This window comes from Chiloscyllium plagiosum, chromosome 30, assembly GCF_004010195.1.
Source record: "Chiloscyllium plagiosum isolate BGI_BamShark_2017 chromosome 30, ASM401019v2, whole genome shotgun sequence".
Taxonomy (NCBI): domain Eukaryota; kingdom Metazoa; phylum Chordata; class Chondrichthyes; order Orectolobiformes; family Hemiscylliidae; genus Chiloscyllium; species Chiloscyllium plagiosum.
The window spans coordinates 26,027,122-26,046,073 of NC_057739.1; the positions used below are offsets into that span (position 1 = coordinate 26,027,122).

Genomic DNA, 18,952 nt, shown 5'->3' on the forward strand with positions numbered 1-18,952 from the left:
TCACATCAGTGGACAGAGGTACATTTTTACTGCCTATTTCAGGGGCCATCCCGAGTAACCTGTTCCACAATCCAAGCCCTTTGCAAAGAAAAAGTTGCTTCTGATCTCCTTTCTTACTAAAAAAATTTTGATTCATTTGGTATTCATACTTTTTACAAGAGGGAACAATCACTACTTTTACTAAAAGGAGAACTCATGGACACCTCAAAAATATTCTGTAACAATTTGGTTTAATTCCTCCCACCATCCTCAATTTTCTGCAGATAAATGTGCTGCATGGTGCAGGACATAGCAGTACAAATTGGGAAAGTATTACATTCGATTCACAACCTGTGTGGTTTTGGCACAGAGGGCATGGGACTGCTGCAGTTGGCATTGGTGACTTGTACACAAGGGAATGGAAAAACCAGCCTGAGTTGCTGTTCCTGACTGCAATGCAGCAGTTATTGTTGGCATGTATGTTGGATGAAGAACAGGTGGATTGCAGCTGTAAAGTCCCCTTTGGCCAAGTAGTCCGCTGAGATTCACTGTTTGGGTTCATCCCTTAAGAACGGCAATCACAGCCTGTGGCATTACCTCTCAACAAGAGACACCATTCAGATTGGCAGATCGGGGTAAGAGTAAAAATTAGAGGAAAAGGTATCATTTAACAAAAATAGCTCTAACATTTTAAGAGTGACACAATTTTCTAATCTTTACTTACATTTCTTACTTGATGAATGTGTATTTTAATTTGATAACATTTTGGGAGTTGCAATGAGGCAGTGATTTCAGTGCAGAATTGGAATGGGGATGGTGTTACTGCAGTGCAGAGTAGGGCTGATCTTTTGTTATGGTAATTACTTTGGCCAAGCTCCTTCTGAGACATCCCGATCTCTGGCCTGTAGTTCCACCTTTGCTGTAAAAAGTACATGTAAGAGTTGGCGTTTGACGTTACATATACCATTAAAGTGTGGGTCTGTAAATTGGAAAGCAGGAGATGAAAGGGTTGTGGCTGGTGGTTGGGTCAAACTGCTTGTTTAGCCTTTTAGTCTTCCACAGGGGAAGAAAAGATTAAACTGACCAAATGGATCAGATAGCAAGATCCCAGAGTCAGCCCTTGCTTTATGCTATCTTTGCTAGTTACCTGGGACAGAATCAATGTAGCTGACTTAAAGCTGCCTGGATTAAGTATTTGAATTCCCATCCAGAATTTCAATTCCTTGTAGCTGTTCAAAGTAAAATCCAGTTTGGTTTGAAAAAATTGGCATATGGATCTTCACCATTGTTTACAAACTCTCTGCTGTTAAGTCTTCGAGGCAGGGCTTGTTTTGGAACATCCCATTCCAGTGTAAGTACAGGGTGATCATTCCTATAGGGAAGGGAAGACTAGGAATGTGTAGGCAGCTAATATTTCCATTTGTAATGGAAACTGGTAAGCATCACAAGAAGAAATTGCCAATCCTTATTATTTTACAGATAGTTGTTGGATAGTACAGAACTTGAGTATTGCTGCAAAAATATGCATTTTGCTGAAACTTTTCATCTTGAACTCATCAGGCTATTCACAAAAATTCCACCGTGGAGGAAGAGCTGTATTTTATTCTGTATGAGAAGAGAGTTCTGATTGGTAGGCATGTTGACTTGAATAATAGAGCTGTTGCTACTGGAGATGGCTGACAAGCCTTGTTTACATTTGAACCATGTGGGTTGACTCTAGCTAATGATTGCCCTGGGGAGTGAACCAGAGAACAGTTGTCCATTATTTCATTATGTTGAAAGAAGTGCAAAGCATGTACATGTTCTCTCTATCAGCTAAGAACAAGGCCTTGTGTATTAACACAGATAGCCTCAAGTACACAACTGGGCCACACTGTGAGCCCAAGTGATAGTCTTAAGTTAGTCATCAATGTAATTACGAGCACACTCGGTATTAGTTTTCACTTTTTTGATCAACTGCAGAATGATATCTAATATTGAACACTGTATTATAGTTTTTGCAAGTGTAGGTTAGAGGTATACATAGGTACCTCACCTACTGAACTGTTTGATAGGATTCATGCCAGTCTTTGGCATGTATAACCCATTCATCAAACATCCCACTGGCACTAAAATATCAATAACCAGAGTGTATTCATGGACAGATCCTGTCCTTTGCAGATAAAAAGAGTGTGTACACCTTTTTTCAGCTTCACAAAGTAGAAGACAGCTATTCTTTGGTTCATTCCTCAGGGTCATGGCTTGATCAATCAGCTGTGCTCTTCCAGCACCACTAATCCAGAATCTGGTTTCCAGCATCTGCAGACATTGTTTTTACCTCGTTGATTTTAACCCTACTGCGAATCCTCTTGCAAGGATGTCTGCCTTGAAGAAGTTTTCCTCCTCTCTCTATAAGAATCTCAGGGAGTCCCTCTCCCACTGAAACTCCCAGGTCATTTCCTCTGCCCTGAAGCTCTTCAACCATGTCCTGAAACAAACTCACGGAACACTTCAACCCCAGGGCATCAATGTGGACTTCAACAGTTTCCTCATTTCCCCTTCCCCCACCTCACCCTCTTCCAAAATTCCAGCTCAGCACTGTCCCTATGACTTGTCCAGACTTGTCCTACCTGCCTATCTCCTTTTCCACCTATCCACTCCACCCTCTCCTCCCTGACCTATCACCTTCATCCCCTCCCCCACTCACCCATTGTACTCTATGCTACTTTCCCCCACCCTCCTCTAGCTTATCTCTCCACGCTTCAGGCTCTCTGCCTTTATTCCTGATGAAGGGCTTTTGCCCGAAACGTCGATTTCACTGCTCCTTGGATGCTGCCTGAACTGCTGTGCTCTTCCAGCACCACTAATCCAGAATCTGGTTTCCAGCATCTGCAGTCATTGTTTTTATCTCCTTGATCAATCAGTGTCAACCTGCTTACTTTAAATTGAAACAAAACTTGGCAATTAACTGTCAGTTATTGTCTAACTGGTGCATTCTTCATGGCAATGTATCTACCAATGATAATATACTTGCCAAAAAAAAAATCATCACTCACTTTGTATTAGAGTGCCCAAGCTATGGTCTATGGGGTACATATAGCCCACCACCTGCTTTATTGGTAGATGGATTTACATTTAATTTAACTGGACTCTCCATATAAATAAAGATCAGAGGCTAGGAATACTGTGGCAAGTAACATACCACCTAACTCCCCAAAGCCTGTCCACCACCTACAAGGCACAAGTGATAGCATACTCCCCACTTGCCTGGATGAGTGCAGCTCTAACAACACTCAAAAAGCTTGACACCACCCAGGTCAAAGCAGTCCGCTTGATTGGCTCCACATCCACAAACATCTCCTCCCTCCCTCACCGATCGTCAGGAGCAGACTATCCACAAGATTCACTACAGAAATTCAGCAAAGCCCTTTAGACAGCACCTTCCAAACCCCCAAGCACTCCCATCTAGAATCATAAAATTCCCGCAGTGTGTAAGCAGGCCATTCGGCTCATTGAGTTCACACCAACCCTCAGAAGAGCATCTCACCCAGATCCACACCCCAACCCTATCCCTGTAACCCTGCATTTCCCATGACTAATCCACTTAGCCTGTACATCACTGGACACTATGTGTAATCTAGCATGGCACATTCACCTACCCTGCACATCTTTGAACTGTGGGAGGAAACCAGAGTACCCAGAGGAAACCTATGCAAGCACAGGGAGAATGTGCAAACTCTAGGCAGTTGCCGGAGGGTGGAATTGAACCCGGGGATCCCTGGCACCATGAGGCAGCAGTGCTAAACACTGAGCCATCATGCCATCCCCTGAGGACAAGAACAGCAGATACATGAGTACACCACCAGCTGTGAGTTCCCCTTCAAGCCACTCACCATCCTGTCTTGGAAATATATTGTCATTTCTTCACTGTCACTGGGTCAAAGTCCTGAAATTCCCTCCCTAGCGGCTACCTACAGCATATGGACTCCTGCAGTTCAAGGAGGCAGCTCACCCCCCCCCCTCCCCCTCGCAGCACCACTCAACGGCAACCAGGGACGGGCAATAAATGCTGTTCCAGCCAGTCATGCGTAATGTCCTACAAGTCCCGAATGAAAATCAAATTGCAAGGAGCACCTCCTTCAATCAATGGCTCTTATCTCCTGTGATTGGAGAAGCACCGAACAGCCTGGGATGTGGAGCTGCTATGATGAGCCTATAGACTTGGTCTGGAAACAGGAGAGAGACTCTGGCCTGGGGAAGGAGAGGAGGAGATAAGGATTGTACCATGAGATGATTGCAATGGGAGTCGGTTGGCTGAGTGGAACAACGAGTAGGACTGTGACGGTTTTGGAACCATAGTCAGACTGTCTGGTCACTCCCAACATTCTTCCTTTCATTTCATTTCTTTAAAAAAATGGCCTTTTGCCAAATTGCAAGTCTGTCTAGAAAAGAAAAACATGGACACATTTACTTCTATGCAAAACATTTCCTAGTGGGATAGTGGTGCTGGTGGAAACTTTTGGAGTGCAGAGCCCAATGGATTATTTTCTTCAGACTAAAGACAGACAGAGTGAGAGGGTTTAGACAGAGGGCCAGAGGGTATAGAATAGAAGTTGGAGAGTGGGGTGGAGATGGGAGCGAGAGAGAAGGTGGTGAGAGAAACAGAGAGAGAGGGATATGTGGGGAGGTGAAGAAACCCTGTGCTGAAGGTCAACACATGCACTGCTTCCACATATATCCCATTGTCAGCCATTAATGGCCCCATTCGCAGCTATTCATTCCCCCAGGCTGATGTTCCCCCATGGAACATAGAACATTACAATGCAATACAGGCCCTTCGGCCCTTGATGTTGCACTGACCTGTGAAAACAATCTGAAGCCCATCTAACCTACATTATTCCATTATCATCCATATGTATCATCCATTCCTTTGTCTTCCCAACATTCTCTCTCTCTCTCTCTGGGCTCATCTTTCTGTTCTCTTGTTCTGCTTCTTAACCAACAAAGCGAAAAAATGGCTTTATTATTAAGCCTTGCTGCTTGGCATTTTTAAAGCCAATTTCTGTTACTTAATTTAATTTTCAAATTATTAATTTCGAATGTTTTTGATAAAGTTCATGTTCACTGATGTAGCATGAGTGCTGCCTGAAATTTGTTCACCTGTTCCAAAGGAAAAGATAAAGTGAACTGTGCTCCCCTGTGCAGAAAGGTTAACCAGTCCTTTTGTACAGTATAGAATGTTGTTCTTCCTCTGCATCGGTACGCCTCGTGAAAGTCCTGATGTGTACAAGAGTAAAAATTTCAACAAAGTGTATCTTTCTCTGCAATACTGACCAGTATTTTGTTTCAACTGTGAAATATTCAAAGTACATGGAACCAATGCTTAAAAGGTGAATGTTAGAATTTAGATTTAAAGTTTAAGCTATTTCCAAGTCACAAATGGATAATTCCATTCAACAAATATTTTTGGATATTATGGGACAGGGTAGGAGGCAGAGGAATTCAAAATATGAATCAACAAAATGTGCCCAAATCCTGCTCCACTGTATTGAAACCTTTGTTCCGTCTTAATGATGTGCTGGTGCAGTACATGACAGTGGTGGCTGTTTATATTTCTTACTCTCTATAACAAGCTTTATCTCTTTTTCTATTTTCACAATCTCTTCTGTTAATGTTACACCGACCCCTTTGCTGACTGTTATTCACCTAACTATTCTTTCCCCTAATCTGTTGCATCAACACAATAGAATAGAAAAGTAGTTTTGCTTGTCGACTTTCTTTCTCTGAGAGCTTTTTTTTAAAATTGCTGGTACTTCAATCACCCTTGGGAAAAAAAGACTGTGCTAAAAATGATATCTGAGGAGTACAGGTATCTTCTTCCAGAAAAGAAATTAAATTCAGTACCTATAATAAAATAAATCCTTTTTTGATCCCTCTTCATCCAGCTATACAGTAAAAGATCAGACAAGGACATCTTAAACAATTTTGTTCATATTTGACCAACACTTTTCTATTTATATTCGAAGATATTTTTTAAAAGCTAAACCAATGCAATTCTGAAATTTGGAGTATCTGCCAGTTTTTTTCTCTACTTAAGTGTAATGGCTAATTTGGTGATCTGCTTTCCCCAGAGTGGAAAATAATTGTTCAGCAACACTGCTGACAAAAGTTGTTGCAGATTTTTGGAGAAACAAGCATTGTAGGCAGATATTACCCTGCTGTTAACCATGAGGAAGTATTGTTTGTGGATCTCACTGACACCCAATATGCTGCTGTTACAACTGTAATAATATCAGAGTTCTTTAAACTTATTAGAAGTTTACTAGCCTCAAACACTGGAGTAATAGAACCAGACACAACTTCAAGGGTTGTTTTAATATGTGAAGTCCCATGTACACATACTCACACACACACACATATATCTTTTTTATTGATTTGAAATGGGTTGCCTGAAAATCACAGAATTTAACATCCTTTATTTGACTTGCATGCTTATGTGTTTGTGTGTGTTGTGAAGTTTAAATTGATCTGTATCATTGTAATTACAGTGCTCAAATGCTAGGGTACTAACTTAGGGAGTTGTCTGTTAAAGGGGTTGTTCAGTGGTTCTTGTGTCAATGTTGGAGGATGTATTGTATTACTGTTCCCTCTCTGCTTGGAAAATGCACTGAAGTTGAAACTTTTGTGATGTCAATTTCGAAAACACCCCCAGTTCACAATATTAGAACGTGCTGCAACATTTAGATTTAACTATTTTTGTTTACCTTGAGACAAATTCATCAAGAAATGCTTATGTGTTTTACATGCTTAGAATCAAGTGATAATTCCAAGTCAGGCTTCTGGTGATTGAAATGCTGTGCCCATTGCATTTATTTATTGAAAAAGACAATAGGTTATGTATTTTACTTATGGCAGAGAATTATGAGGTCACTGTTATTGTTTATCATTAGATTCAACAACCAACATCTATGCAGACAGAACTTTCTTTAATGATATAGGAGATAATGGTATAATTTATCACTTAAATTTATCACATTAAGGATTAAAAAATATCTTTTGTGAAAAACACCTTCAATAGGATGTCAATAACAATACAGGCTCTTATTTTGAAGTCAGTTCAGCTATTTTCCTTCAGCTTTTATCTAAGTAACACTGTTTAAACAGAAATTAATATTAAATTTTAAATTAAAGCCCAGGAACAGAATCTTCAATTTTTACTTATCATTACCTTAGAAACTTAAGGTTTTAGTGGTACGTGAAGTGAGTTAAATACTGTAAGTATGGAAGAAGTAGGTTAACATAGCTATGAGACCAAAATTGTAGAGAAAAAAGCTGAGAGTAGACATGATTTTGATATAATTTTGTGTCGCTTTGATTTATAACAGAGTAATGAGCTTAAAGAGATGCATATTCTAGAAATAAAAGTGTCACAGTAGTGTCTGGTGCTGCTTTTTTAATGTGAAAGATTTAAATTTTCTTGGCACACTTTGTAATCACTGAGTGACCCCTATAATTGTTCAATTCCTTTAAATAGATTCTTGTCAATGAAGAATCCCCTTCACAGAATCTGATTTGCTGTTCTCCTTTGCACAGTTATAGCAATGATTTTCAGAATGTGCCTTAATTTGCTGTCCTTGCAAAAAAAAGCAAGAAACTAATTAGAAGTTAATTTAAAAAAGGTGGTAGAATTTCAAAATCTAATATTGCAGATTAGAATCTTCAGAACGATAGTACTTATTTAGTGTGTGACAGGTACAATATCTTTTCTGTTGCGATCGTTTTACGTAATTTAAAATCTCTTTGGGTTCAAAACTGGTACAATATTACATCAAATTGGTTTGCAGGTTTGGTTCCAAAATGCAAGAGCAAAATTCAGAAGGAATCTATTACGGCAGGAAAATGCAGGGGTTGATAAAGCATCTGATGGCACAGTACTTCAAGCAGCAACGCCGTCTGGCCCAGCATCAGAAATTTCCAACGCCTCTCTTAGTCCTTCAAGCACTTCTACTACTTTAACTGACTTGACTAACCCTTCTATGCCAACCGTGACGTCAGTTTTGACGTCTGTGCCTGGTAGCCTCGAGGCCCACGAATCCCGAAGCCCTACACAAACTACTCTCACAAACCTTTTCTGAGAACTCTTTTACATGATTCCTATGGAGAAGAGGAAATTCTTAGTTTAATTATAACTGTATTTTTATTAGATGCTTTGTACAACTGACTAACAGCACTATGGATCTGTACTGAAAACTGAGACAAGTCAATGTTCTGGAAAAAAAAAGTTTACAAGCTGCGGAGAACTTTTGCAGAGTTAACTTCGATGCCCTTTTGTGTAACTGTACAATTTTGTGGACTGAACAAGGGAATGAGATCAAAATCTGAACCATTCAATAAAGTTGGCTAGGAATTATGTGTACTCCTAAGTTTTCAAAGACTGTCACGTGCCTTATACACTGTCTTATAAACACACAATGGACTGCATCTGCATTCAATTCAGATTTATGGGGTTGATTCTTACCAGTTGTCTTTCTGCTACATTGAAGGTTCAGAAACCTTTTTAGAATGTCAAAGTAAAAGGTCAGTATCAATAAGGTTGTGCTAATGTGTGAAAAGAAAAGAATATTCTGAATATTGAAGGATTGCTATTTGAGGCTGAAAGCTAGGAAGGGTTGCAGTGTGTCATATCACCTTTGAATTCATTTGGGGTAAATGCTATATCTTTGTGACCACTGCAAATTCAGGGGTATTTAACTGTTGCTTGGAAAGGTAGCATTTGATTTTATTGGGCTGTTTCAAAATCAAACCTTCAATCATTCCCTTTTGATGTTGAGCTTTTGTCCCATGTACATTTGTTTTGCATTATTTAATGCATTCATGTCTGGAGATTGTTAAATAACTTTAAAATACTACAGGGTGCCCAGTTTAGCTCACATAACAGACCGCAATGCTTTCAATGACATGAAAAGCCTCTTTAATGAGCCCATAGCTGTCTGGGGGTGAAATCAGATAATGCCAGTAATAACAAGTAGACGTTAGCAGCTGATTTTTTTTCAATCTCCCCAATCTTCTTCGGATTGAAATTCATAGATTGAAAATTTAAACTCGATTTGCAAAATCAATTCCAAGTCATTCTGTCACATTTGCTTGTTTTGACATTAAAAACCTGGGGAATATTTTCCAAGTCAATAGAAAATAAAAACAGACGCAGTGTCTAACAGGCTGCTGTTTCACTATGAGCCTGTATTTTTGCAGCTGGCATAGACCAATTTCACCCCTTTTGGTTCTTGCCACTCTGAAGGAATATCCATAATGCATCTTCTGTGATAAAACACTCCTTTTTTAAGGTTAATCTATTTTACCTTTCCACTCTGGTTGCATTTGGCTTATTAGCTGATGATTTGCGACAGTAAGTTATCTCAATCTGGGCAATGAAATTATCGTTCAGACTCACTTTAGCTGGTGACATTATGTTCAACTCCATATTCATACAAAATGCTTGGAAGACAGTAATCTATTGATTCTTACCAACAATGGATTTACAGGATTTCCTCTTTCAGTGGCATTACTGTACTGTTATGAAGTACTTTATCGGGTCTCAAATGGATGGTTCCACTTGTTAATTATATGAAACAATTGAAAACAATTTTGTGATTGCTTTATGTAGCAGAGGGAATGCATGAAAACTATTGCATTAGTCTCAGTAAATCAGAGTTCTCATTGACCATCCTGCCCTTTGTGGAAAAAACTATTATGTCCAGAAAATAAAGACCACAATATGGTAAATTTTATATTTACAATTTTAAAGTAATATATTTAGATTTAATAACTTCATGTTACCAATACTTAAAAGCAGAAGTGAAATGTTAATATCTTGAAACAGTAACTGTGCTGTCTTTTGCCAATGGCAGAAGTTATTCTAATTGCATAAAGTTTTGTTTCAGTTCAAAAACCTCACTAGCAAACTTTGCTGATTAACTCTTCACTTTCCATCCATTTTGCCAAAATATTCTGACAAAACGATTTTGTTTTTGACATGCAAGAGTCACAGAAAGTCGATTTTGTGTTTCCTTTTGGCTCTGCTTTTATTGAGCACTGCTAATTCCTTCTGTTGTGATGGGAGGTTCAACGTGATGTGTAAAACTGCCGTGATTGCTGTCTGTGCAGCTCCATGGTCAGCCAGCAGGAGGCAGGTTTGAAGGCCAGACCTGTCAAATGTTCAGACAAACCACCTCACTAGTTCCCCGTGATTTCCTGTTGACTGCAAGTCAGGCAAGTTTGAATGAGTTGAATAATAGGCCTGAATCCCTCTGTGCCTGCTTGTGAATCTAGGGCTTAGTTTTTTGAATTTCCAAGTCCTCAGAATTCCAATAATTAGAACAAGAATGTCTTAGAGAGACGTTGGGGGCGGGGGGCGCGGGGGTGTTGAATAGTTGCTCATTTTGTAAAGTTGTTACATGAGTAAATAACGTTTTAAATTTAAGTTTGCATATGAGTTGGATGATAATGGATAAGAAGGGCTGCTTGTGTTGAAGGCATCTGCCACACTGGTTATTATTTTGGAGAAACGAAGCGACTGTAAGCCTGTCTTCCAAATATATTAATTGGCATTCAATAAAAATAAGAGCACAGTTTAATGTCAACATACAAGAGATCCAAGAAGGCTGCATTTGTGATTACTGGGATGGTTTTCATTTCTCGGTGATTTTTGCAATCCTATTTAAAGATGTTTAACAGCATACAGTCTATATGAAAATAGTTATGACAAAAGACACCAGGTTTGTATTGGGTATCCAAGACGTAAGATGCCAACTTAACACCACATGTCTAATGTAGAAATTGTTCAAAACTGAAACAAGCATTTAGTTTGTATAAAACACCGTTAAGTACAATGTTGCCAAATGGTAATCCCTTTTGGAGGACCTCAAATGCTTGTCAAGGGAATTCTTAGTGTCAATAGATAATTACATTTACAACTTTAACCTTTAATTTTAAATTGAGGTACAGGTCCCCTTATAGACAAGGGAAGTCTGATAACTGTTGGGATGTAGCTGCCAAGGGTCATAAAATGATTAATAATAATATTTGTTAAAATGAAAAGTATCAGAAGTATGGCAAAATGTACAGTGGAAAATAATATTATATAAATAACGTTTTACTGAAAGTGTGGATATTTTAAATACCACATTGTGGAATTATATATTTTTATTCTTTGAATGTGAGTGGTAATTTCACTGCCCAGATGACTGTGACTTCACATGTATAAAAATTCAGTGTGCCATTTTCGATGTGAGTGGTAGCAGGCAGAAACCAAACATTCGTTTGAAGTCCCAATTCCCTTTCTAATCACAAACATTGACTGTAGAGTAAAGGGGCTACTTCTCCCAGTGAGGTGAGTGGCAGTGGTTCACTCACTTATTTTGATAGCTATCAAAAGTCAATAGCATCAGCAACACACATATGTTCTGCGTTTTTCACAATGGTGAACCAGCTGTCAGAATGCACTATGGTACAGTTTGTGCAGTGTACACTATCGGAATTCATGGTAAACTCAAGCCAATTTGCCAAAAATTGGAAGTATTGTGGGTATCAGTATCTCATGATAAAAAAGGAATTATAGATTGGTTAAACATGTGTCAACTACAAAATGGATTACATATTTACATCTTTTAGTATTCTTTAAATAATGAAAACAAAATGGATGAACTAAGTAAAGTAAAGGTTGAAAAGATATTTGACTTTCCTATTGAGGGAACTGGAAGTACATTTATAGCAGCAAGTTACACAAGAGATATGATCATACGTTTATGAAGAGACTATGGAATTTCACATATACACTTTACTGAAATTGCTGACCCTTTTTATTGTTTTGATGCTTGGTCTTGTCTGATTATGAAAAGCACGCTGGCTTTGAATGCTGTACATTTTCTATTATACCAATTGTACTGTCCTGTACACATTCTTGTACAGTTGAATGTGATGTATTAAACAGTCTCCATTTTTGTTGACACGTATAAATTAGCTTAACGTAATTTACATTTTTTAAATGTTTCCTTGGCAATGAATTTTACCAACAAATTCATGTAATTCATACAAAGAAAAAATTGTGGGCATGTTTCCTATGGCAGAAGGGCACACCCGTCTCAAAGATTAAAGCTATAAACCCAACATGATATATGTGATATAATTACAAGAGGAAAAAAAACGTAACTCCCATTTAGTTCGAGTCATTGCCATTCTTTCTTTCTTGAGATATGAAAGCTCTTAGGTTAAAGCAAAAGATTAGACATTACTTAGGGGTTAACCAATTTGTAAATATGATTTTTTTGCAGGTAGAGCAAGTATTTGGGCCAATTGAGACTGCCATTCCCGAAGTTTGAAATGTCCTATCGTTAAAAGAATGAAAATTTTAAGACTGGAAACTAGGTGACTTCAAGACAGAGGTCATTTGAAAAGTGAGCTGCTTATATTAGTTTACTATATTGATGTTGAAAAAATGTAAAATGCTTGCTGGGCATTTTTTCAATTAGAAGAAAGACTGCTACAAAGGTACAATACTTGCTCTTGCTGCAAAGTAGAAGGCAAACAATGCTCCCAAATGGGAAATGTGCTATCAAATAATAACAACAATGAATTCATGAATAATAATACAGTAGGTTCTTTCACAGTCTTCTGCAGTTAGATCCAACCAGTGGCATAATACAATAAACTACCCATGACAGAGCTCAGCTATTGTTCTTTATCTAAATACTGAGGCATGCTTTTCTCAGTTCTTCTGAAAGATACCTGGTTTTCAATTTGTCCTCATTAAAACAGGTCCAAAATTGGATGAGGTAAATGTACACAGGCAGCTTTTTGATTAATAAATCAAAGTCTTCACACATGTTTATGATGAAAGAGTTCCTATTGTCTGAATTCAGTTGGCTTTAGTATTTTTAGATTTCTAGCTGCATTGAAGAACTGACTAGAATTTTGCATTTGTGTAAATCACGTAATTTATTATACTGTTTTGGGAAAGCTCCAATAACTCATGGAAGTAATGCGTATAAGTTGGTCCCTTGACACTAAAGTACAACACTGAAATAGATATTGATCTGACTTCAGTTAATAAAAGCTTTGTTCAGTATGGCTGGAAATGGTATTGTTAGATAAGTTCTTCATTGTCAGTGTTTTGATAGATATTAGATGGAGGGATAATTAATCTTTGCAGATATGGTGCATTTTACAAATTAATGTTTCCTCAATTTTTGCCTCCACATCCTTGCCTTCACACATGCTCCACCCACTGGAACAGTGTGCTCCAAGCTATAGGTTCCCACCACAACCTTAACTAGTGGCCCTCCATGATTGCTGCTCATAGTATTCTGCAGTTAACCAACGCAAAACACATTTGCAAATGATATATAATGCTGCTTTTTTTCTCCTGTGAGATGTAGTGATTTATTATTATGTACTGGTTTATTGATCAGTCAAAACCATATCATTTAAAATGGTCAAAAGAGCCCAATTCATAGCCAACAGATCCTTTGAGAAGTGGCTTATTTGAACCAATGTCCTAATGAACCAATGTTTCTGATATGGGATCAGTTGGTGCAGAGTGTGCTAGAGTCCACAGCTGTGAAGCAATTGGTTTTAGGTCTCTTGTTGGCAATTCCTCAAGAGAGAGCTCTGTATCTGTATGGTATCATCTCTAGAGGCAATCAATGACAGCAAGTCCTTCCTCATAAGTTGTCAAAATCTCAAGGAAAGTTAATAAGCAGCTCTTCTCTCTCTGCTGTCAGTTGGTTGCACTTTGGGAACAGTTTACATGCCCAGTTGCTGTATTGGAATAACTGCATCAAATGAAATAGTGGAAACAGAAACCAAAAAATGACGCATTTAAAGGAATAGGGGGATGTTAGTGAGCTTGTGGAAATGGGAATGGGAAGAGAACATTAAGCTACAGTTCATTTTGTATGTTCCTATAATTCCATTTCTGTAATATTATTTACACTGGAAAATGAAGATATTTTTGTTGAGATTGCACATTTATATAAAATATATTTATTTACAACTTTCAAAAACAATTTGATTTTCAAAGGGATTGCAGTTTTATGGTATTTAACCCTTTCCATACTTAAATAATGTGAACAAAGTTATTGAAATCTTTAGAGAAACTTAAATCTGCAAGAAATGAAGAAAAACAAGAAAAAAACAAGCTCTGTATTTGTACTGCATAAATCCTCCCTCATATCTATAATATATGATACTTGTGCATCAATACACTACTGGACATTTTTGATGTATAATATTTTGGTGTAGTTCAGTTATTACAAATGTACTTTTTTTCTCAAACATACCTAATGGAAGGAGACTCAGATGTAGCATCAGCAGAAGACACCAAGTCAACATGAATGAACTGGGTAATTTAATCTATTTGAACTGTTTTTCTAAACAAAGAACAGAAATGTACATATTAATTGCAGTGATGCATTACTTGAATAGTTGTATTTTGGTTGTATTTGCTGTCTGCTTTCTACCTTGTATATTATTCACTATCATGTCTCTGATTTTCGAATGAAACTCTAGGGATTGGGCAAGACAGGTTCATGACAATAATCCTCAAAACCTTTATGAGATGTTGTTTCATGGTCAGCTGGAAATGTGGTGGGGTTTGGCTTTTGGGAGAGTTAAAAGTGATTCTAAGCTGAACGGGAACAAGCTGATGATGTCCTTTATTAAGTATAATCACATAACTGAGATTGCTAACTCTCACTCAGGTATTTCCTTACCATAAATAAAACAGACAGAGTGCTTCAAAGACTTTGGACTATAAAAAATCTTCAAAAAGTCTACATGAGAGTGAAATTACATTTATTAACTGCTTAAAAAATTCTTAGAAATTGTGTTGTTTTGTGCTGTACTGCAAGCACAATATGGGAAAGAAGTAATTTGTTTGCAGTAAGTCACCATGCATGGTATGGCCTGAGAAGAAGCATTTTATATGTCCAATTTTTGCATTTGATTTGGAATGTTTTGATTTGTTAAGAGGGACACTGGGTGGAAGAGGGTGGGGGTTACTGTCTAGAATTACAGGTGGTTTAGAGGTCCAACCAGTTTATTATATTTCATTTCCATTCTGAAGAAGGATCACCTGATCCAAAACATTACCTCTGCTTTCTTTCCACAGATGCTGTCAAATCTACTGAGTTTTTCCAGCAATTTCTGACTTTGTTTCTAATTTTTTTTCCATTTTCTGTTTTTTGTTGGGCAGCCAGACTGTCAGATGGGAAGGCTTGTGCTGGAGTAGAATATTCTAGTGAGTTTCTGGGTGGGACTGAGAACATGAAAGGGTTGAACAGATCACAGGTTGGAAGATGGTTGATAGAGGAAACAAGTTTGCTTTTGTTTTGGCTGGAGGGGGAACCTATTCCTCTTGGCCCACAAGCTGTGCTGGAAAAACACTTTCCTGTTGGATGCTATCATTCCTATATTTCTTCAGGTGCCAGCTTGGCCAATTCCTGGGAGACTCAATCCATAGCTGTTAAATCTTATCACCTGTGAAATTTTGAAGCAAAATGTAAACATTACCAGCATATTTAGCTTCTCAAGAGTTACTCTTCCCCAAAATCACTTTGTCAAAAGTTAATGTGGTGGCATTTGGGCTGGCCACATTGCCTTTCAGATTTTTGAAATTTCAACGCTGTCTCCTCCTGACCATTTCCTCGTGTCATGGGAGATTAAAATTTAATCAGCCTGTGCCCACCTTCACAGCATTTCCCAAACTTTAGAGACCCAGACTCTACTTCATCCTTTCAGAATCTCATTTTCTCCATGGCTTTCCATGTGGTTAATTTTATCTGATGCTCAATGATAATATACTTAGGGGGTAATGGGTTTAAGCCCCAATCCACATTCCCTAGCGTATACTTCAATGCAGTACTAGGGACCACTTTTCAAAGAAAACATTAACTGTTATCCTCTCTCTGGATGTCAGAGATCCCAAGACACTGTTTCAAAGCAGGACCTGGAAGTTGTTTCTGTCCAATGCAGTTTCCTCAACTGCCGTCACTAGCAAACAGATTATGTGGCCATTATTGAATTGCCAGGTGTGACACTTGTCTATGAACTGATTGATTGCTTTTCGGTGTGTGCTGCCTGTCATGTCTTTAAAGTATGTGGGCTCCTCAGGGGTTTTCATGGCCTGCTGTGCACAAGGATTGCCACTGTTTAATCTAACAAAAGTCTTGTAGAGTAAATAAAGATATAGACTATTCCATCTCTGCAATTATTTATGGTTTGTAAAAGTAGGCTTTACATTACTAGAAAGACTGGCAGGATCTAGCCTTAGGTCTATCTCCCACAAGACCCACTTTACTCTTCTACCAAGCCTCCATAACATCATCACAGTGGGTGGTGCTTTTTGCTCTCAAATAAGTACTAACCCTTTCAAACCCTATGCAACAGCTGTCTTTCTGTTATCTACATTGAAAAAATGTATACACTTCAAAGGAGCACCCCATTGGCTGTATACCACACGGAAGCATCCTGCAGTCATGAGATGCTCCTGATAAGTGCAAATCTTTCTTAATTTCCTCTTTCTTTTGTTAAATCCACAGGTTCATCTGGTTTGTTGTGGGGGGTGAGGGGGGGTTGGGTGTGGGCCAGTCAACAGAAATAAGGTACTGCCCAGATAAGAAGTACAAAATGAATCAAATTTCTTTGCCCGGTTATTGAGTGGCCTTGGTAGAGGTCACAGGTAAACCAGATGTTCATATTTCCAAACAGGGAATAGCGTAAGATATGGGAAATTTTAACAGGGATGTAGGTAGGATGCAGCATGGAATAAGAGTCCAATAAGAAGATAAAACAGATAATCTTGGAGTTTTAGAAGAAGTTTTAAAATAACCAATACATAAAAATCTGGTTTAAGATGTGTTTTAAAACTGAAATGTGTATTGTGGGTTTGTATTTTTACTTGCACTGAGCTCAAAGCACAGTGAAGCATGCACTTACCTGTCATATCAGACAAAACACCAGTAGTTCCCAGTACAGAATGGAAGTTATTGAATAATTGACAATTTGACATTTTGAACTTACCCCAAATTTGGGAGTGAAACCAATGAGAGTAGTGAGTGTAATCATGCTTGGGCTGTGAGTTTGATTTATATGAAATAGAGAAATGGGTTCTGGCCATTTTTCTTTGCAGCTTGAGTGGTAAGATGATTAACTGGACTGCCCACTTTGTTATAGATTCCATTCCATTTTGAAAGCTACCTCAATTGGTTCATTCCTAAGGTCAGGATTTTACATTTTGCAGCTCGAGGGTGAGGGAGGAAGTGTTCAGTGGTGACAAGAATATTTACTGGATTACTTCCCATCAGCTTGTTAAGAGCTGACCAGTGAGCTCCTTGGCAAGTCCCGGATCCGGAGTCTGGGAAGCTCTTGACCAATCAGAGTCAAGTAGCTTCTTGGTCTTAGAGATGGTTGCTGGGGACAGTCTAGACTTCAACTGATCTAATGGTGAGATAGCGTCTTTTTCTTTCTGGTAAGGTGGGTTTTGGGGATCATTGGAAAGGCTTGGTGGCTTTCAGCAATCAGCCCCTTTCCCACGATCTTGTCCCTGATTGAGAAAAATAGAGGTCTGCTCTCCCCTCATTCTAACAGGGGAGCCACTTCTCCCAAGGAGGCAGCTAATTGAACCAGTAGTGAATTAAGGCCTGAAATATACCGGCCACTGCAGCAGACAGCTGGAACTGACAACCGGAAGCGGCAGGTACAAATCACTATAAATGCCGGAGGAAACATCACAGAAGCGCTTCACAGGAGGCTCGCAAGCACTGAGGATGTCACCTAGACAGGGGTCGAAACGTGTGCAACACAAATTCCCAGCTCGGCGAACAGAACCACAACAACATCTATCATTTACCATTTAAGGGCCTTAATTCCGAGCAAGTTGAAAAGGTACCAACAGACCTTCTTCCCTGCAGTTGAGGGCTATTGTGGTACAGTGGTAGTGTCACTACCTCTAAGCCAGGGGGTTCACATCCCACCTGCTCCAGAACTGTGCAGTAACATATCTGAACAAATTGGTTAGACAAATATCTTCCCGGCACTTAATTCGTGAGAATTGGGGTGAGTATTTGTCCATGGTCAACTGCCAAATCATTTTCCCTTTTCACTTCCATGGAGAGGAAAACTGTGCCATGAGTTTTGTTTGTAAAAGTTTCATTGGATAGATGGACACTTTGGTGGCAAAGGTTGCAAGGTTGTACTAATATTTAATTTGGAACCAATGTCCACTTATTGTCTATGCGCCTTACACATTTCTTTCCACTTCACTCCATCAAAATCCATCAACATATTCTATTTTTTTCCCTCACATGCTTATCTAGCTTCCCCTTGAATACGTCTATGTTATTCACCTCAATCACTTTGTGTGGTAGTGAGCTTCATGTTCCAACCATTTTCTAAAATCATGTGAAAGTGCTAATTTTTACAATCCTAAACAATCAATTGAAAATAACACAGCAAATATATTTATTGCTTTCAGTTGACTTTCTTATTTAGGAGGTCAGCAAGTAGGTGTTTTGACAGATAATCACCATCAGTGATCCTAATTTGGTAAACTGTTACATCTTTCAGTTGGTTAACCTTTTGTTTTGCTGCTTTGTCATGGATTTTGCAGATGTATTCCATGGGTGCTGCTAATTTAATTAACCATGAACATTATAATTCATTGCCGTGGAATAAAATATGAAGATTCAGTAATAACATAAACAAAATATTGATTAAGTACACTATTCCGTCATTATTAGTGAATTGGCAGCAATCATTCAGGTTTCATCGTATCAACAGAACTCATAAATAACAGACCCTCTGTAGTCATACAAGAAGTCCATTACAGATATTTAATGGTACAATATCGTTCCTTCCACATTTGTTAAATTAGTTCAGGTAATATTCCAAAGATGCAGTGTCTTTTTACAACCTGAATTGTCCTGAGATTGAAGGGATT

At 38.5% G+C, this 18,952-nt stretch overlaps 1 protein-coding gene across 1 annotated transcript in view; it reads left to right on the forward strand.

The window, feature by feature from the left end:
• Positions 1-17,729, forward strand: part of LOC122564833 (LIM/homeobox protein Lhx2-like) — a 39,498-nt gene extending 21,769 nt beyond the window's left edge. The window contains 2 exon segments of the mRNA XM_043720143.1: positions 7,803-8,045; positions 8,047-17,729. Of these exon segments, the coding sequence (XP_043576078.1) occupies positions 7,803-8,045; positions 8,047-8,109 (306 nt within the window). The 3' untranslated portion in view covers positions 8,110-17,729.
• Positions 17,730-18,952: the final 1,223 nt, after the last annotated feature.